This window comes from Larimichthys crocea, chromosome XIII, assembly GCF_000972845.2.
Source record: "Larimichthys crocea isolate SSNF chromosome XIII, L_crocea_2.0, whole genome shotgun sequence".
In the NCBI taxonomy this organism is placed as follows: Eukaryota; Metazoa; Chordata; class Actinopteri; family Sciaenidae; genus Larimichthys; species Larimichthys crocea.
The window spans coordinates 14,098,993-14,114,810 of NC_040023.1; the positions used below are offsets into that span (position 1 = coordinate 14,098,993).

The following is a 15,818-nucleotide window of genomic DNA, read 5'->3' on the forward strand; positions in this document are numbered from 1 at the left end:
ACCACATACCTCAGATCTAATGACATTCCCTTTGACTTTGTGTTGAGTGCTAATTAGCAAATGTTAGCATTCTAAACTAAGGTTGTAAACATTACATGTAGCCACACATTGCTACTAAAGTTTACTCTTAGTGTAACCTAACACAACAGAACAAATTGTATTTATGGTTGTGATTATGAAACACATTTATTAGAGAAAACTTTTTTATGTAGACTTCAAAACTGTAATTGTTGTTGATTTCTTTTCAGTGAGCTTACACTGGTAACTTGTGCTATACAGACTATTCTATATAGGAATGAATGAACACTCCAGTATACATGTACTGTACATCAAATAGCTACATATAAATAGAGGTATCAATAAATAAATAAATAAATAAATAAAATAAATCTTGAATATTTCTGCATATTATTGATGGAGTTGTGACTTCAATCATAAAAGCTCTCTTGGTCTACTTAATGATCTACCAGGATTAGAAACGTCATATGTATCTGACACCATCGTTTTCACAGAGAAAAGATACACTTTTAAACTAGTTGAAATGAAATGAGAAACGTCCATGTATTTTCAAAATAAATATGTTTTAATACTTAAAGACTAAAAACAACAACAAAAAAGAGTATTAATATCATAACACATTTTACAGCACCAATAAATATATTAATGTGAAAATATACTAAAAATGTGTGGCTGTACAAACTCAAGAAAAGTCTGTCATTTAAATACAAATAGAATGTTGTCATCATCAGAGGACTGAAGAGCCAGCAGCCCTTCTCAGTGAACACACTCAGGCCTCGAGTTTGAGGGTGGCAGCTCACGTGAATAGCAGTGATACAGTCGGTGCTAACGGGAACACAGGTAGCATTCATGAGAAGAAATGTGTCACTGTTTGGGGAAAAAAAAGACTCCGATCTAGAGTCAGAATCACTGATCGGCATTCCTGATAACATTGTACAGAGCCTCACAGGTAGTACAGTTAGTAGTTTACACCTTTGAATGAATAATTTGTGTAAATTAGTCATTCATTCCTTCAAGTAAAAGTGTCATTGTTACTGTTGCTGTAAGCATGGCTGGTACAGTCAGGGTAGGGGGGAGTGTTTTAGTGTAGATGTGCCCTTATTTTACTTCCCTTAAATTAATATCACTGAGTCATGTAGCATCACAGTTTGTGTTGGCCATTGTTGCAGCACTCCATGCTGCTGTGTGGAATAAACAGTAGACAATCTGTGTTTTCTGTCTGAATTGTATTTGAGGTTTTAGCTATTATTAAATATTAGCATTATTCTTTTGACATGAATTTAAGGCATTTTCCAGCATTGTTTCTGATTTTTCTTATGGAATTTAAGGCTAGAAAAGACTCAGTTGAGCACACGATGTATTCTTTTTCAGAGCACAAATGACTATTATCTCAAGGGCATGATTAGGGAGTGAGGACTTTATGTTAGCGCCTTGGTTAAAGTCTGAGAAAACACTGTGCCAGTTTACCACCCCCAGACTAGAGGCCCCAGTCTGATTGGACAGTCTTCACTAAATTAGGTCCGAGCTGAGCAGCAGCAATGAGACTCCTTCAGTCCTCCATATGATGTGTCTTCCGGCCCACAAGTGCAAAACCACATGTCCATCACCACAGTCCAAAATGAAAAACACCTGTGTTGGCGCATCATGCACGCACATGTTGATGGCTGGGGTTTCTATCGGTCAACAGGCCCACCATGATCCCCCTCAAGCTGGTGAGAAACACAGCTATAGTTTAAACAGGAATGTCAAAGCTTTTGTCTTTCAGTCCTTTTTCTCATGAGAAAGGAGTCTACAGTCATATGTGTTCTCCGTTCAATCTCTGGACAGATTGAAAACAGTTGAGGAGTACAAACAAAAATAACCCTAACACTGCATATAAATATCAGAATACAGAATACTGAACATATTCTATAAATAAGATGTAGTGTACTAGACAAAGGGATATTAAGTAAGTATATACAGATCGTTTATGATGAACTGCTCTGTTGTGGATTTCTTTGGGACACACAAAGCCATTAAAAAAGGAAGGTTATGGATCTCTACAGTGAGGTGCTGATCTGATCTGGGATCAGCTCATTTAGTTACTTCTTAGTTCTCCGTATATACCTACAGTAATATCCCTTTAGACAGCCTGGTCTCAAGACATTTTGTGGAAGGAAAACAATACCTCAAATGTAAATAATAAACTCTGTGCACAAAAAGAAAGACAAATGTGTTTTCCCACCAGGGAAGGGTTGCATGAAGGACACAGGACCAGAAACAGGTAGTGGTTTGTTACCTTTAACCCTGATGGAAACTTCCACTCCCTAAGTCTTGTCCTACCCTGAACTCTAACATTAAATGCTGTTTACTTGTCAACACTTAGGCCTAAACCTAACCCTAACCTAATGCTAACATTTTTACTTGCCAAAACATTTAGCTAACCCATTAGTCCAGTTCTTGCTATCGTCACGTAACCCCTCCATGAGGGAAGAAGGTCATCTTCACATTATCTGTCACCATGGTACATAACCTGTATCCTCAGTCCACTTATCACACCAGTTGGAGTCAGTCAGTACAGTGGAGACAAAACTTCACATCATGTCACAGAGGGAAACAGTTCTTGGCCTGCTGTTCAGTTACGTCCAACAAGCGTTCCTCTGTCTCCTCGTCCCGTCTCCGTCCCCTCTCAGACTCTTCTGTCTCTGAGGCAAGTTTGTCTTCTGCTCTACTGCTCTTTGAAGTTGTGGTCACCAGTATTTCTCACGAAGAAATATTTAAGATATTCATATCCACAGCAGACCAGCATCCAGTGAAGTGTTACATAAAACAATTTCTTCTATCTGTTCTATAAGCAGAACGCCACTGAAATATTTCCCATTCACACGCCAGTGGCGTATTCGTTTTGCTTTAAATAGTGTCTTTTAAGTGTAGCAGCAATACACATTGTCAATGTACTTATAGTATATGTACATATATATTAATATCTTTACGCTGACTGTGGCAAGATTTGCATCCAGAATGTTCTGTCTTGCCTTGTCATTTCATGTCCTTGGGAATGCATCCTCAGGTTTCAAAGTGCTGTGCCAAGAAAATAATTCCTTCATAACAGTGTTGGTGGTCTCATCTCCTCGGTTTGTCACATCTATGGAGGACAAGATGAAAATGTGGTTAATTGACAAGCAGCAAACTAGTTTATAACTGCTCCATGCACAAAAGAGACGGGGCAAAACAGTAAGCAGAAGTAGATAGTGAGGGAGATCAGGGGTTGGGGGATAGATGGTCTGGGTCAGTTTCCACCTCATGGTACTTTTTCTGCTCAAGGTTTGGTCGCTATGACTGTGGTAGCTTAACTTAGTTTTAGGGTTTAGGGCAGGGTTATAGCTGGAACTGGGGGGCAGGGTGGAGTGGACTGGAGTGGTAGAGGTCAATATGCACCTAACCCCAGTTCCAGAGACCTACCACCCTTAGGTCCCCTCCACTCTCTCTCCTGAACACTGAGCAGCCAATTGGAATCATGTCAGTGGTCACTCCACCCAGAAGTGTGTGGCTCTCTAAATCTGAAGCAGTGTGGGGGGTCCCTCCAATGGTCAGGGGTCATGGATGTTGCAGGGTCAGGAGAGGTCACGAGACACAGCCTTGTTAACTAGAGGCAGCAGTCCCAGCAACTCTCTATTTGGCTACAAGCTGCACATGGTCAGTGTGATGAGTTTAACTCTTTAGCTCATTAGTATTTGAGTGTGCTTTTGCTTATGAAACAACACGAGTGAGACACTAAATGTATTCAGTCGCCTGCAGACTTTTGTCACAATGAGTGATCACTGAAACCCCTGTCGTTGACTTTGAACTTTGTCAAAAACAAATTTTTACACTGGCTGAAGGTTTACGTGCTCCTCCATGGGTAACTTTAAATCCTCTTAGGCTCATGAAACCCTTTCAAAAGCCTTTATATAATGCCTTTAGTCATCCGGCTAACCCTAGGTCACTGAACTAAGAAAAAAACATTTTTATTTCCCCAAAAACATTTTTTGATGAAGTATTTTCACTCAACAACAGCTTGTGATGATGGAAAAAAACAAATGGCAAAATCATCGCGTATGAACAGACAGTGATGGCTAATCTAATACACAATGTGTGGGTCTGGGAGTTTCTAACCCTAACTTTATGATCAATGTTGGCAAATTATCAAACGAAGTTATGTATAACATGCAGACTGGACTGGACTGAACAACATTTCAGCTGTAATCTCAAGACATCATCAACACTGATGAGATTGTTTGCATCTGACAAGAGACGATGCAAGCACACAGAAGTACCGAGCTGCCACATTCCCATCTACAAACACCAACACAACATCAGAAAGCAAGGAGAAGCATGCATTTCTCAGCAGGAAATCCATCTGCACTGAGACGGGCGGCGAGAGGGACAGAAAAAAAGAAAAGAAGGATTGAAGGCGTGTTGTTTATAGTGTATGTATGGTAAACAAACCTGCAAGTTCTTTCGTTTAACTCAAGTTGCCTGGACTTGCAGTCTAATTGTGTGAATTTGCAGGAACATTTACAGGTGAGAGGGTCCTGCACAAACAAGCGCTTTCTTCTCTCTGAGCAAGGCGCACAGTGGCTGCAAGGGAAGCAAAAAGGGAGAGAGAGAGAGAGAGAGAGAGAGAGAGAGAGAGAGAGAGGGAGAGAGAGGGATCTAAGCTATAGAGCGAATTCTGCAGAAAGGGCAGACACAGACACTCATGCAACCCCAACCCCCCATCCCTCTTAAGATCGCTTTGTAAAGACAATATGTGTTTACACACAGGACAGGATTTGATGTTTCAGCTATTAGACTAATCCACCAGATCTGGCACCCTCTGGCCCTTTGGCCCCTGTATAATTGAAGCTTGGTGTGATGAGCTCCAGGAGTGACACAGGGCCATGTACTCCTCATATGTTTGATGCTGTATTTGTGGTGAAAGGGGGCATTTCCCTGCACATTTGTATATTTAAATAATTTCAAAGGTAGTCCTTAATGAATATGGTTCATCTCATGGTCACTGCAGAACCCTATACCTCAAATAACTTCCTTAAGAGAAGGTGGTGAGATGTGATGGAAGGAGCACGGTCACCCATAGGAGGCACACGCAGATGAAAAATGAACATCTAATATTTTGAAGTTGTTGAAGACACTATAGTTGTTGCAGTATCTGTTACAGTGCTCAGCTTATAAGATGGAAGGTCACACCAAAGACACAACAAGGACAGAACTAGATATATAATGGTAGTTGCTACAACAAGGAGCTATGCTTTGTCTCATAGAACTGATTTTGCTTGGCAAAGCAACACATCCAAGCAGCAGGATAATCCTGTATCACCTCCTGTATAAAAACAAGAACAAAGCAACCCAAAGCAGAATCTATCAGTGAACCTCTCAAGGTCTCAGTGATCTTAAACTGAACACACCACGTGTCAGTACTGTAGCTGTTGTGGCCATCTATCATCTGAACCAAAAAGAAACAGGGCAACAGATAAAAAGCCACAGACAGACAACAGCAAAAAGTAGAAATTATGAGTGAAGCACACTACAGGCCAGCAAACAAACTTAATGATAACCAATCCTCGTAGAGCTGACATGACTGCCATGGAAATGTTTGAGATATAGAAAAGGGCCACAGGTAATAAATGGAAGACTGCAGCAATGGGCAAATTTCTCGAGCAATCGGCGCTTAACCCTGACAGACAGAGGAGATGGCAGGAGAAAGAGAAGAGACACCTGAGCAGAAAAGCCACAATCATGCAGGGTTCAATCAATAGTTGATCGAATCAAACAGGAGGTAATCAGTCAACAGAATATCACTTCTAATCTATTCTCATAATTAGCAGGGTTGGATATTGATCCACAGGATAGGACTCAGATAGGTGTATCAAGATATATCTTCCTGTAACCCGCTGCATGGATGAGCATATCCTCTTTATAGTATCTTCACTCCACCCTGCCACAGGGTAAACGAGCTGCCTACGTGCACAGTGACAGGCAGACATCCAACAAGCCTTCAGCCTCATGACAAATGGGTTTGACTTAGCCAATATGATCCAATCTTTCCTCCACCAATCCATAAGGGTTTAACCTGCTAAGACACAGTTCGGCATGCGCACTCCTCTTATCCAATTAAACAACCTGACCTACCATGGAGAAGACACACAAACCACATGCATGCATACATCAAATTCACACACAGCCCTGTGTGACAGCAAGTGACTTCTCTCAACCAACGATGCCACCTCAGCCCACGTCCGAGCTCATCCTCTATATACATCACTAAAAATATAAATAGGGCAACAGCACGACACCTGTTGCTATGATTAGACTGTGGGGAGGTAGCCGAGGGTCAGGTTTGACACCAGCGGGTGGTCTGAAGCCAGCCGGCTACGCCTCAATCACACATGCTGTTATAGCTACACCATAAAGCACTAAACCGGCTGCAATAAAAAAGAGCATGCTCAAAGTGTGAGCCCCGTAAAGATAGGATCTGAAGAGCCTGCTCTGTACCTCCATCATCTACATGGTCAACTTGTAAACATTATATCATTTTTAAGTCTGTGCATATTAACCCTAACCGAACCAGAGTTAACAAAGCAAGCACTAAGCACTAAAACCTGATACATTGTTAGTACCTTCCAATATGTGTCAGCAGCACTGTACGTCAGAACTTCAAACTTTTACTTTTGTAAAATTCTCTCCCATGTTGTGTTCTCATGTCATTTGCGAGCTTGTGTAGTCCTCAGGTCTAAACACAGTTCAAATGTGCACCCCACTTTAATACAGTAATGCCCAAACCCAACACATAAGAGAACAGACAAAACACAGAACACGTACTTACTATTCTTTCTTTACTTGAACGTCTGGCTTTAGTCTGAAAGAAAAAGAGCGAGATCATTTAGATTTCAGCATTTGTTGGATAATCACTGTTACTGTGTGTCAAAGAATGGAAGTCTCTTACCTGCATTCACATTTTTGATGTTCTGTGAAACTTAGGTGAATAGTATGTTGCGTTACATGTGGTCTGAACCGCATTACCTTGAGGAGAAACAGAGGACATAACAAGGTTTAGCTAAAAACAACAGCAGAGCCCTGACCACTCTGTAACTGTACGTCTCTATAGTTCTGCAGCCGGCATCCACTCCAAACAGCAGGCCTTGTCGGAGGCTTTGACCACACCGACATTGCAGTAAACACAGTGTGCTGGGGTAAACAACATATCTGAGATGCCATGCCTCACCACTTCACTTTCTCTTCTTATAATGTGCGTCTCAAGAAGAGTGACTAACCCCAACTTTCCCTGTTCAAGAGCATGACTTACTAATTTGTGCTCTCAAATTGTGCTCCTGAGCTTTTTCTGGAACTCTCAACCCCATTCGTTGTTCTTCACTGGTGGGTGGAGGAATAATGTGACCTAGGTATGGAATTTCAATCACATGTACAACCCTTTAGATCATGTGATAACAATTGAGCCATCTCCTTAACAACACAGCAGATTCCATCTGCTGATGAGTGCCATAGTGTGCTGTTGAAAGTTATGGAAAAAGCTCGTAAGTGGCTTTTTTATTATTACTTCTGAAGAATTCATTTTTATGCATAAACCAAACAAATCTTGACTTGGATTGCACAGGCTCTTCTCTTGAATCAATACATTGTAATAACAGATGCTTAAGTGCTAACATGACATCTGATAATTAAGGTGTTTTTCCAGCAGCTAAATTCAGAATAATTCTGTTAATCCCGATTCTCATCTGGGCTCACCTGCAATGTGATGTTGCGGCTTTCTGTGGGTACACACTCCATTGCTTCGTCATTGCAGCAGCCTCCACAGCGGTTGAGGACCACGCAGGAAGGGATGTAGGTGTGTTCTGTGTCCTCCGGATACTCGTGGAAGATGTCCACCAGCAACTCCCTGGGCTGACACATACTCTTGGTGAGGACTTCGGTGAGGGGAATGACTAAAAGAAAGAGACAAGAGAATTGATCATGTTTTAATCACTGCCATCATTGGAAAATTCTATGTCAAACTGGCTAAGAGTCATGGATGTAAACAGATATGAAATGTTCAGTGATGCTCTGATTCAAAGCAGCTCAACTCAAGACATATGGCCATGTGACAAAAGAGGAAAAGGCTATAAATGGATTATTTCAGTGACAATAATTATACTAAAGCAGCCACACAGACAGATGTCAACCTTGACTGATTTGATATGAAGAGGAAACACTTCATATCATGTGATGTGTGACCTTGAAATTCGATGATATCTACCACACGTTGGGTAAAGCTTTGACATTCCCTCTGCAGAGGTGTAATACACACACACATGAAATAATATTTGAAGATTTGGAGAAACCATAAAGTTAATAACTGGCTTGATAACATTGTCTATGTTACAAATATTTCATGAAGCCAACAACAGGACCTCTCTGTACTTCCACCCCCTGTGCAGCCCAGAATAACAACCATCCCACAGCCCATCAGAGTGTGTTCCCAGCAACCCCTTGCTAACTCCTGACCCCTGGTTTGTCAGGAGAGCTATGACCTCAGGCACTGTGGCGCCAGAGTTCACCTCTAACATGTGACCCCGGGAAGCCCACCCCTGTGCAGGGTCTGCCTGTGGGTCAATGAACTTTACCATTATATTTTCAAAACTCTACAAATGAGACTCAGATGGATTCTGGAATCTGAATTAAATTTTGCATTAATTTAACTAAACATGGTGAGGAAAGAAATAATAATAAAAGCATGCTGCCTGTGGTCAGAGGGAACCTGGACCTTGTTGAATGGACCTCATGTGATTTTCTAACAAAGTCTGCAGCATCACATATCAGTCCAGCTCTTATAATGAATGACTGCAGTTTTGGCTACATGGTGACCTGACCAGCTGACGTGTGCAGCTAAAACACAAGCACCTGCTCCAGGATACAGAGCTGCTGGGTGCATATGGTTCACAAGATTGTCAGCAGACACAGCCTAATGTCAACACACTCAACTGGTTCTACCTCCTTAACCAAGGTTTCACAGATTTGACTCTGTCTTACATCATTCTTTAAAGGATACAACTGATGATATTTTTTAAGTCTCTGAAACAAACAATGAATTTATCCAGTGTTCTATTAAGTACCGTGAAAGCCTGGTTAATCTAATTTCTCTGTGCCTTAGAGCCCTGTTGTTGTCCAAAAACTATTGAAAACACTTTACTGAACCACAAGTATAATGAGAGAAAGACCAAACTAAAACTAACAAAAACACAATACAGGGATGGAGATCTATAAAAAGACTCAACTGGTTTTTAAAAGGTTCATTCCTAAGGCCCAACGGCTGAAAAGCTCTAAATAACTGTTTCCTGGACTTTCAACTGCATCTCATTGTCTTCATTATTATCATGACTCGATCCACACCTCTCCACAAATAAGAATGAATCCACATACACAAATGTATGTATGAAACCAAAGTCTTTAGTAGGAACCAATGTGCAAAAGTCAGAAGGTGCCGAGAGACTATTTTGATGGTTTTGTGTAATTGTGATTGTGGGAAAATATATTATTACTATGATGTCTATCATAGCTGAGGTGGACTTGAATCTCTTGTAATGCAGAGCTCCGCAGGAGTAATCAAGCTACGGCCTTATCTCATCTGTGTATGACAGCTTTTAATCGGGGGGTGCGATCTCTGACAGTGTGGGGTGTTAAGGGCAGCAGTGTGCAGATGGCAGACTTCCTGCTCCTCCACAAACATTAAACAGCAACCACAGAAATTGTCCGGTGATGCTGTTTGTGGTGACTAATTTGTCTCCCCATTCATCAGCAACCAGAAGGTCCAACCTTGGCCTGAACACAACTGTCAAACAAACACGAGTACGGCATTGAACCGAGGCTGACTGTCTGCTCGTGTATTGACTGGTTCTTCCAGCACAGATTGGTGGAAAAAAAAAAGAAAAAGAAACACAAAACAACTGAATTATTGAGGAGGCCTTGGTTCATTTCCACCTTTTCTCTCACATTAACTCTTGTTTCGAAATCTGCACCTTTTATGGCGACTCCAAAGTCCCAAGTCCAGACCTTACACCGCTGAGAACTTTGATTTCTATGCACTCTGTACAGAAAACAATCCTCATACTGACACACAAATACAGACTACACATGTCAACATTTCAAACTTTTAAAAGAAACAAAATCATTTTCAATAAATGTTCATCACAGGTCCACTAGATGTCCCCATGGTTAGAAAAGAGAAATTGAAAACTTACCCTCATTTTTACTCTTGTCCAGTCCCTTGTTGATGCTGGCAGACTGTAAGAGATGTATCAGAGCAGATGTTAAATATTTCTCACCTGCATGCAGCACTAAAACATGTCATCACCCAATAAAACAAATGATCTTGTTCGTCTCATTACATTTGACTGTACATATCGTAACATGTGATATTATGGTTTAGGTTAAGGTTTTTATTTTCATTTCACAGGCAGCTCATTCCATCTAAAGATGATCCACAGGGACGCCAAACTGCCTGTGTGATGATGCTGCATGAATATGTCACAAAGGGTGTCAAACACTGAAAAAAAAAACTGGCGGTTGGAGGCTTTTACTTTTTATTCTGTCTCTGTTAACAAGTGACTGATGTATCAGCTGTCAAGTTGCATACATGTAGGTGAGGAGCAGGGCTAGAGTACCATCAAAGTTAAAGCACCACAGTCAGTTACTTAAACAGGTCGATGGCCAAATGAGGTCTGATATATCTGTTCATTCTTTTAATCATTCGGAGATGAAAGAGTCTCTCCCAACATGACAGCACATGTAAAACAGGGCATGTCCACATGTGGAGATAATTACATGTCAAACTGTCTCTATCATACAGGTTATAAATAAATAAATCAATAAATAAAACATGGATCGATTCCAAATGATATATCAAAATGCTTGAATGTGGTCGAGTTTTATTTTGAAAGGTCCTCGGCCGCTCTTTGTTTGGCTCGTAAACTTGATGAATGTGCGTCCCTGGGAGATCTCGTTCACCTTATGTGAATGCTGTAACTGGTGGAGATATTGCGTGAGAAAGCGGGTTGGACCGTGTGATCACGGTGAGAACAGAGCAGTGGCACTAAAGCCTGCGGCTCAAGCAGCAGCTCAGCCACACTGTGAGGGCGAGCGAGGCAGAACTCCATTCACAAAGCTCGCAGTTGAAAGCACACTTTACAAAAATACTCCACATCTACAGCATGAATAATTAAAAACACGTTTTATGAAGAATATTATCAGTTCTTTTTTTCAGTTCGGCACAAAGCTAATCCAAAAAGCAGCATTTATTTGATCATTTATAGACTGATCTTGACATTTATCTCATGAAGCTGCACTTTTAAAATCGGATTATTAGACAGCCTTCCTTCATGAAGAAAAGAGCTTTCAATAAAAGCAAGACTAAAGCTTTTAATTAGAAACAGCAGAGAACATGCTGATCGTTCGTGCAGGGCCTACACACTGTGTTCAGTCAGTTATCAGAACATTTGGACATGAGCAGTGTTTCTTACTAAAGAGAACATAGGTATCAATAAATGAGGACAGAGAGCTGTTAGCTTCAGAGACACGTGTCCTAACAGTCCAATAACATTAATAATAATAACAGTGATACCACATGTCAGAACATATAAAGTCAAAGACTCACCTTTACAGTGGATAGGTGAAGAACCGCTGCCAAAAGGATTTGTACCAAACTAACAACAAAGTTCATGGTTGTAATTCCGTCTGGAGTCTTGAAATCTCTGCGGTCGTTCAAGAAAATAAAATCTGACTAACAATAAAAAAAAACAAAACAAAACAAAACAAAAGCACGCGCACAGTCAAAAAATGAAAAATGAATATTTTAAAAAACCGCGGCAAATTTTGGCTATAGCAAAAGCAAATCCATATCTATGACACGACTGTGGCACGTTCACAGCGTCTCCCAGCAGCGCTCCGATGGAAAGCTTACGATCCAACAAGCGTCGCTCATCCACAGACAAAGACACTATGGTGGGCTCTAAAGATCCACGCTGGAGCCGGGACACGCTGATCCTCCGAGAACGTTCACTGAGGATGCGGGGACGTGCGGCTCAACTCAACTTTACGCACCGCTCTTTCTCTTTTACGCTCATTGATCCCACAACACGACGGTGTGTGTGTGCGCGCGCGTGTGTGTGGAGGGACAGCAGGCAGTGTTTGCCGGTAAGTGATCCTGTTGCTTTCTCTTTTCTGCAGTCCTCTCTTCTTGTGTTTCTTGTTTCGTGTCCGCTCGTTTGCGCTGTGCTTTGGCTTCGCTTCCTTCTCTTTGGGCAGCAGCTTGTCTCCGGTTAAGTAGCGGCCGCTGTGCGGCGTTCTGTGCTCTTACTGTGGCTGCTGTAGTTCAGGCGTTATTAAAGGTGCTGCTGGGTATTGGGCAGCAGGCTCATTTCTATTGGCGGGCTGTGGCTGTGAAGAACCCATGACGGAGTGTGGGTGGGGACTGTGGACCTGCGGTTTACACACACGTAGGCTATGAGACTCTCTTCATTGATGTCATACTTATAATATTAACATTTAACGTAGTTACAGTAGAACTAAATTTGGCTGCGTTTTCTTTATACATCAAGACTGAAGCCTGGAGTTCTTACACTGCTGTGAGGACCAATAAGTGTCAATAATAATAATAATAATAATAATAATAATAATAATAATAATAATAATGATAGTTTATTGTTATATCACCTGCTTTGTCTGTGGTGGGATTTGAAGATTTATCAATGTTTTTGTGCTGCTCTAGTTTTCAGTTCATTATCTGTTAGTGGCAGCTGGGGATGATGCATTTGATTAAAGTGATTTGAATGACCAGTTTTGGACAACATTATCCTCTGTATCATAGTCAGTTAACACATTTGTTTTGTTGTTATAATATCAGAAACAGTTCCTCTTTTAAGATGACCTCATGCTGTTCCAGTGTAAAGGGAATGTAATTCCAGTTCATTGCACTCACTTTCTTGCTTTCTGAGCAACCCTGCCTCTCTGCCTTTTGGTTTTGTTTTGGTTTTGGTTCATGTTCCATGTTATGTCGAGCTGCAGTGTTCTGTTTCAGCACGATATACATGTGAAATGAAGCACAATCACTGTTTGCTTCCTGGAAGCAGGACATCTTTCCTATTTACCCTGTAAGTGCATACCACAGGTCTTTAGCCACCCGGGTTTGTATTACACCAACAACAATGTTCTGGTGTCATTTTTCAGGTGTTACATTCTTATTTATAGTATGCTGGATTCAAGCTGGTAGCAGTGTTTTTTTCTGTTTGGCTGTATGATGGTGCTGCTGTGTCACTGTTACTGTGAATAAATCAAATTTACAAAGTTTGTTTATATTAGCTTAGCGCACCAGGCAGGTGTCAGGTTTAGTACAGAGCAGCTGTTTCTTGAATATTGGACAGTTTTGGTAACAGTAGCTCTGGAAATTAAACTGGAGCATTGGACCAATCGTCAACGTGATTTCTAGAGGACATAGAACGGTGTTGCACTTTCTTGGAAAACTTCAGATTTCAAGAAAGGAGAAGAGGAAGGAGGTGCTACGACTTCCAAGAGTTGGTGGATTTTCTAAAAATCTTTGGTTTGTCCAGAAACATCTTATCTGATGGAACTCCATGAGCATGAACTGTGGTGAACACAGTGCATACAACTGTAATGCCATGACAGTTACAGTATATGTGCCAGATACCACAGAAGAAACATGGAATGCAACAGTTTGTGCTGAAATACAAATATATATTTGCAGGAGCACCTCTGTGTGGTCGATTGATGATAAAGTGACATTCCTTCAAGTTGTCAAAATCTCAATACCACAAATGAATTTGGCCAGTTGAGCAACATCTGTAATGTCTGTGCTTTCATGAGTGCAACTGAAAATGAGAGAAAGAACTTGATGATTAAAAACAGACTGCTGTTTCCTCAAAGCAGAAATTCTGTTGTATTTTTTGCCGCTATGACTCTGATGGAGACTTTTTTTATTCCTTGAGCACTGAAAAGAGCTATCCATTACCATTCTCTCATTTGCCTCCATTTTTTTTTGCCTCACAGTTTGTTTTTTATATAGTCTCTCTTCAGAGGCATTCCTGGTCTTCCACTCAAACATACCAAAAGCTAAACATACCAAAAGCAACCTTGCATCTGAGAATTATGGATTATGTTCATAGGATGTTTATTTGAGTGAATGAAGCTGAAGTGTTGGATGGAGGTAATGGTGATGGATGGTGGGAGTACAAAGAGCAGGACTTTGACCCCAGAGACAGCTTCTCATCATGAGCTCAGTCTGTGGTTCATGCAACAAAAGCTTAACCTTGGTTAAGGTTAAGGAAAACCTAACCTAACTTTTCAGTTAACTGTTAATTCAAGTCACTGTGAACCTTTTCTGTATTAAACAGAGACACAACCTTTCTCTGAACAACAAATCATAACCGGGTTTAATAATAATAATAATATATAATATATATTTCAGTGTAAGAGTAAAATCAATTGATGCACTCTATCTTTAAACATGAAAAATTAAACATTGCTGAAGGATTTTTAATTTTATTCATTCACATTCAACAAAAATGTGCAGAGTGCAGATGTGAATGATTATAAAGACTCAACTTTCATTTTGAGGCTCATCCTGAATCCTCGACATCCTGATGCATGCTGGGACATATCACAGAAGAATGGGTGTCCTGCTCCGTACAAAGCATCATCCCAGCCTCTGATCTCCAGCAGAGTCTGGCTTGTTCCCATTCAGCTCGGCCCATCGTAGATGGCTCATTGCTCCACTGAAACCACTCCACATAGTTTCCATGGTTCCTGCCCTCTCTAGCCTACTCTGTCTCCACTGTTGTCTTTTCTTGTCTTGTCTTGCGTGAGATGAGATTCACAGCATGAGCAGAGGCCGAATGCAACTTATTGTGTTAACCAGCTATCCTTGAGCTCTGAAAGAAGTTTCTAAATCAGTTTAAGAAGAAAGTCTGGCTAGTCTGACTTGAAGAAACACAAAAAAAGCTGTGTCTTCTAAGACATGAAATATTGTTTTTTGTTGTTGTGTAGTGTAGACTGACATGCATATTGTCAACTTTCAGAGACATCATCAATAACTGTAAAGAAGCCAAGTTTATCAGTTCAAACTGTTCATTCTGTGTCAGTAATGACACTCACACAACACAGATGTGTGTGTGTGTGTGTGTGTGTTTGTAACATAATTCCTGTGACCATGACACGACCATGTAAAAAAATAGGCGCTACAGTACCGGTCACAGCTTCTCATTCATCATTCCACCATTTTGGTCTTCATTTCTTTGGGAGGTCCTCATGAGAGCCTTCATCAGTGTTTGATGGTTTTTGTGACAGCACTTGACACATTCAAAATTCTTCAAACGTTCTGGATCGTCTGACCTTCATGTCTTAGAGTAATGATGGAATGTTGTTGCTTTTCATTCAGTTGAGGGGTCCTTATCATAACATGTATTACTAGTTGAATAGGGTTATTTATTCTGAACAACACAATTCTTCATCAATCCACTAAAGAATTAAAAATATAAAACATATTTTTCATTGTTTATATTATCATGTTTGTTATTTTATAGTTTTGATATCTTCATGTTGTCAGTGTTCATCTACACTTGATGACAACTTCCTAAGAGGAAGCTACCTGAAAGATTTGGAACTTTTCTCATTTCTCTCTTTTGTGTCACCTCGTCCACTCTGTCCTACTATGTCCACCTGCCTGTGACCTGGAAATCGAAACTTAATTCACCATTATTGCAGAACGTCTCAATTCC

The 15,818-nt window shown here is 40.7% G+C and overlaps 1 protein-coding gene across 3 annotated transcripts; it reads right to left on the bottom strand.

Moving 5' to 3' along the window:
* Positions 1-592: 592 nt before the first annotated feature.
* On the bottom strand, positions 593-12,427 carry vegfaa (vascular endothelial growth factor Aa). 3 transcript variants are annotated; one of them, XM_010748199.3, is made up of 7 exons: positions 11,684-12,427; positions 10,272-10,314; positions 7,783-7,979; positions 6,983-7,059; positions 6,863-6,895; positions 4,486-4,617; positions 593-3,142 (listed from the first exon to the last, which is right to left on the bottom strand). In XM_010748199.3, exons 1-7 carry the CDS (start codon positions 11,747-11,749, stop codon positions 3,121-3,123), a joined length of 570 nt encoding a protein of 189 aa, XP_010746501.1. In that variant the 5' UTR covers positions 11,750-12,427; the 3' UTR covers positions 593-3,120. The 3 variants fall into 3 exon arrangements, with proteins under 3 accessions (XP_010746501.1, XP_010746500.1, XP_010746499.1); XM_010748198.3 differs by lacking the exon at positions 4,486-4,617 and having other exon boundaries at positions 594-3,142; positions 6,859-6,895; positions 11,684-12,425; XM_010748197.3 differs by lacking the exon at positions 4,486-4,617 and having other exon boundaries at positions 594-3,142; positions 11,684-12,424.
* Between the last annotated feature and the right edge of the window lie 3,391 nt (positions 12,428-15,818).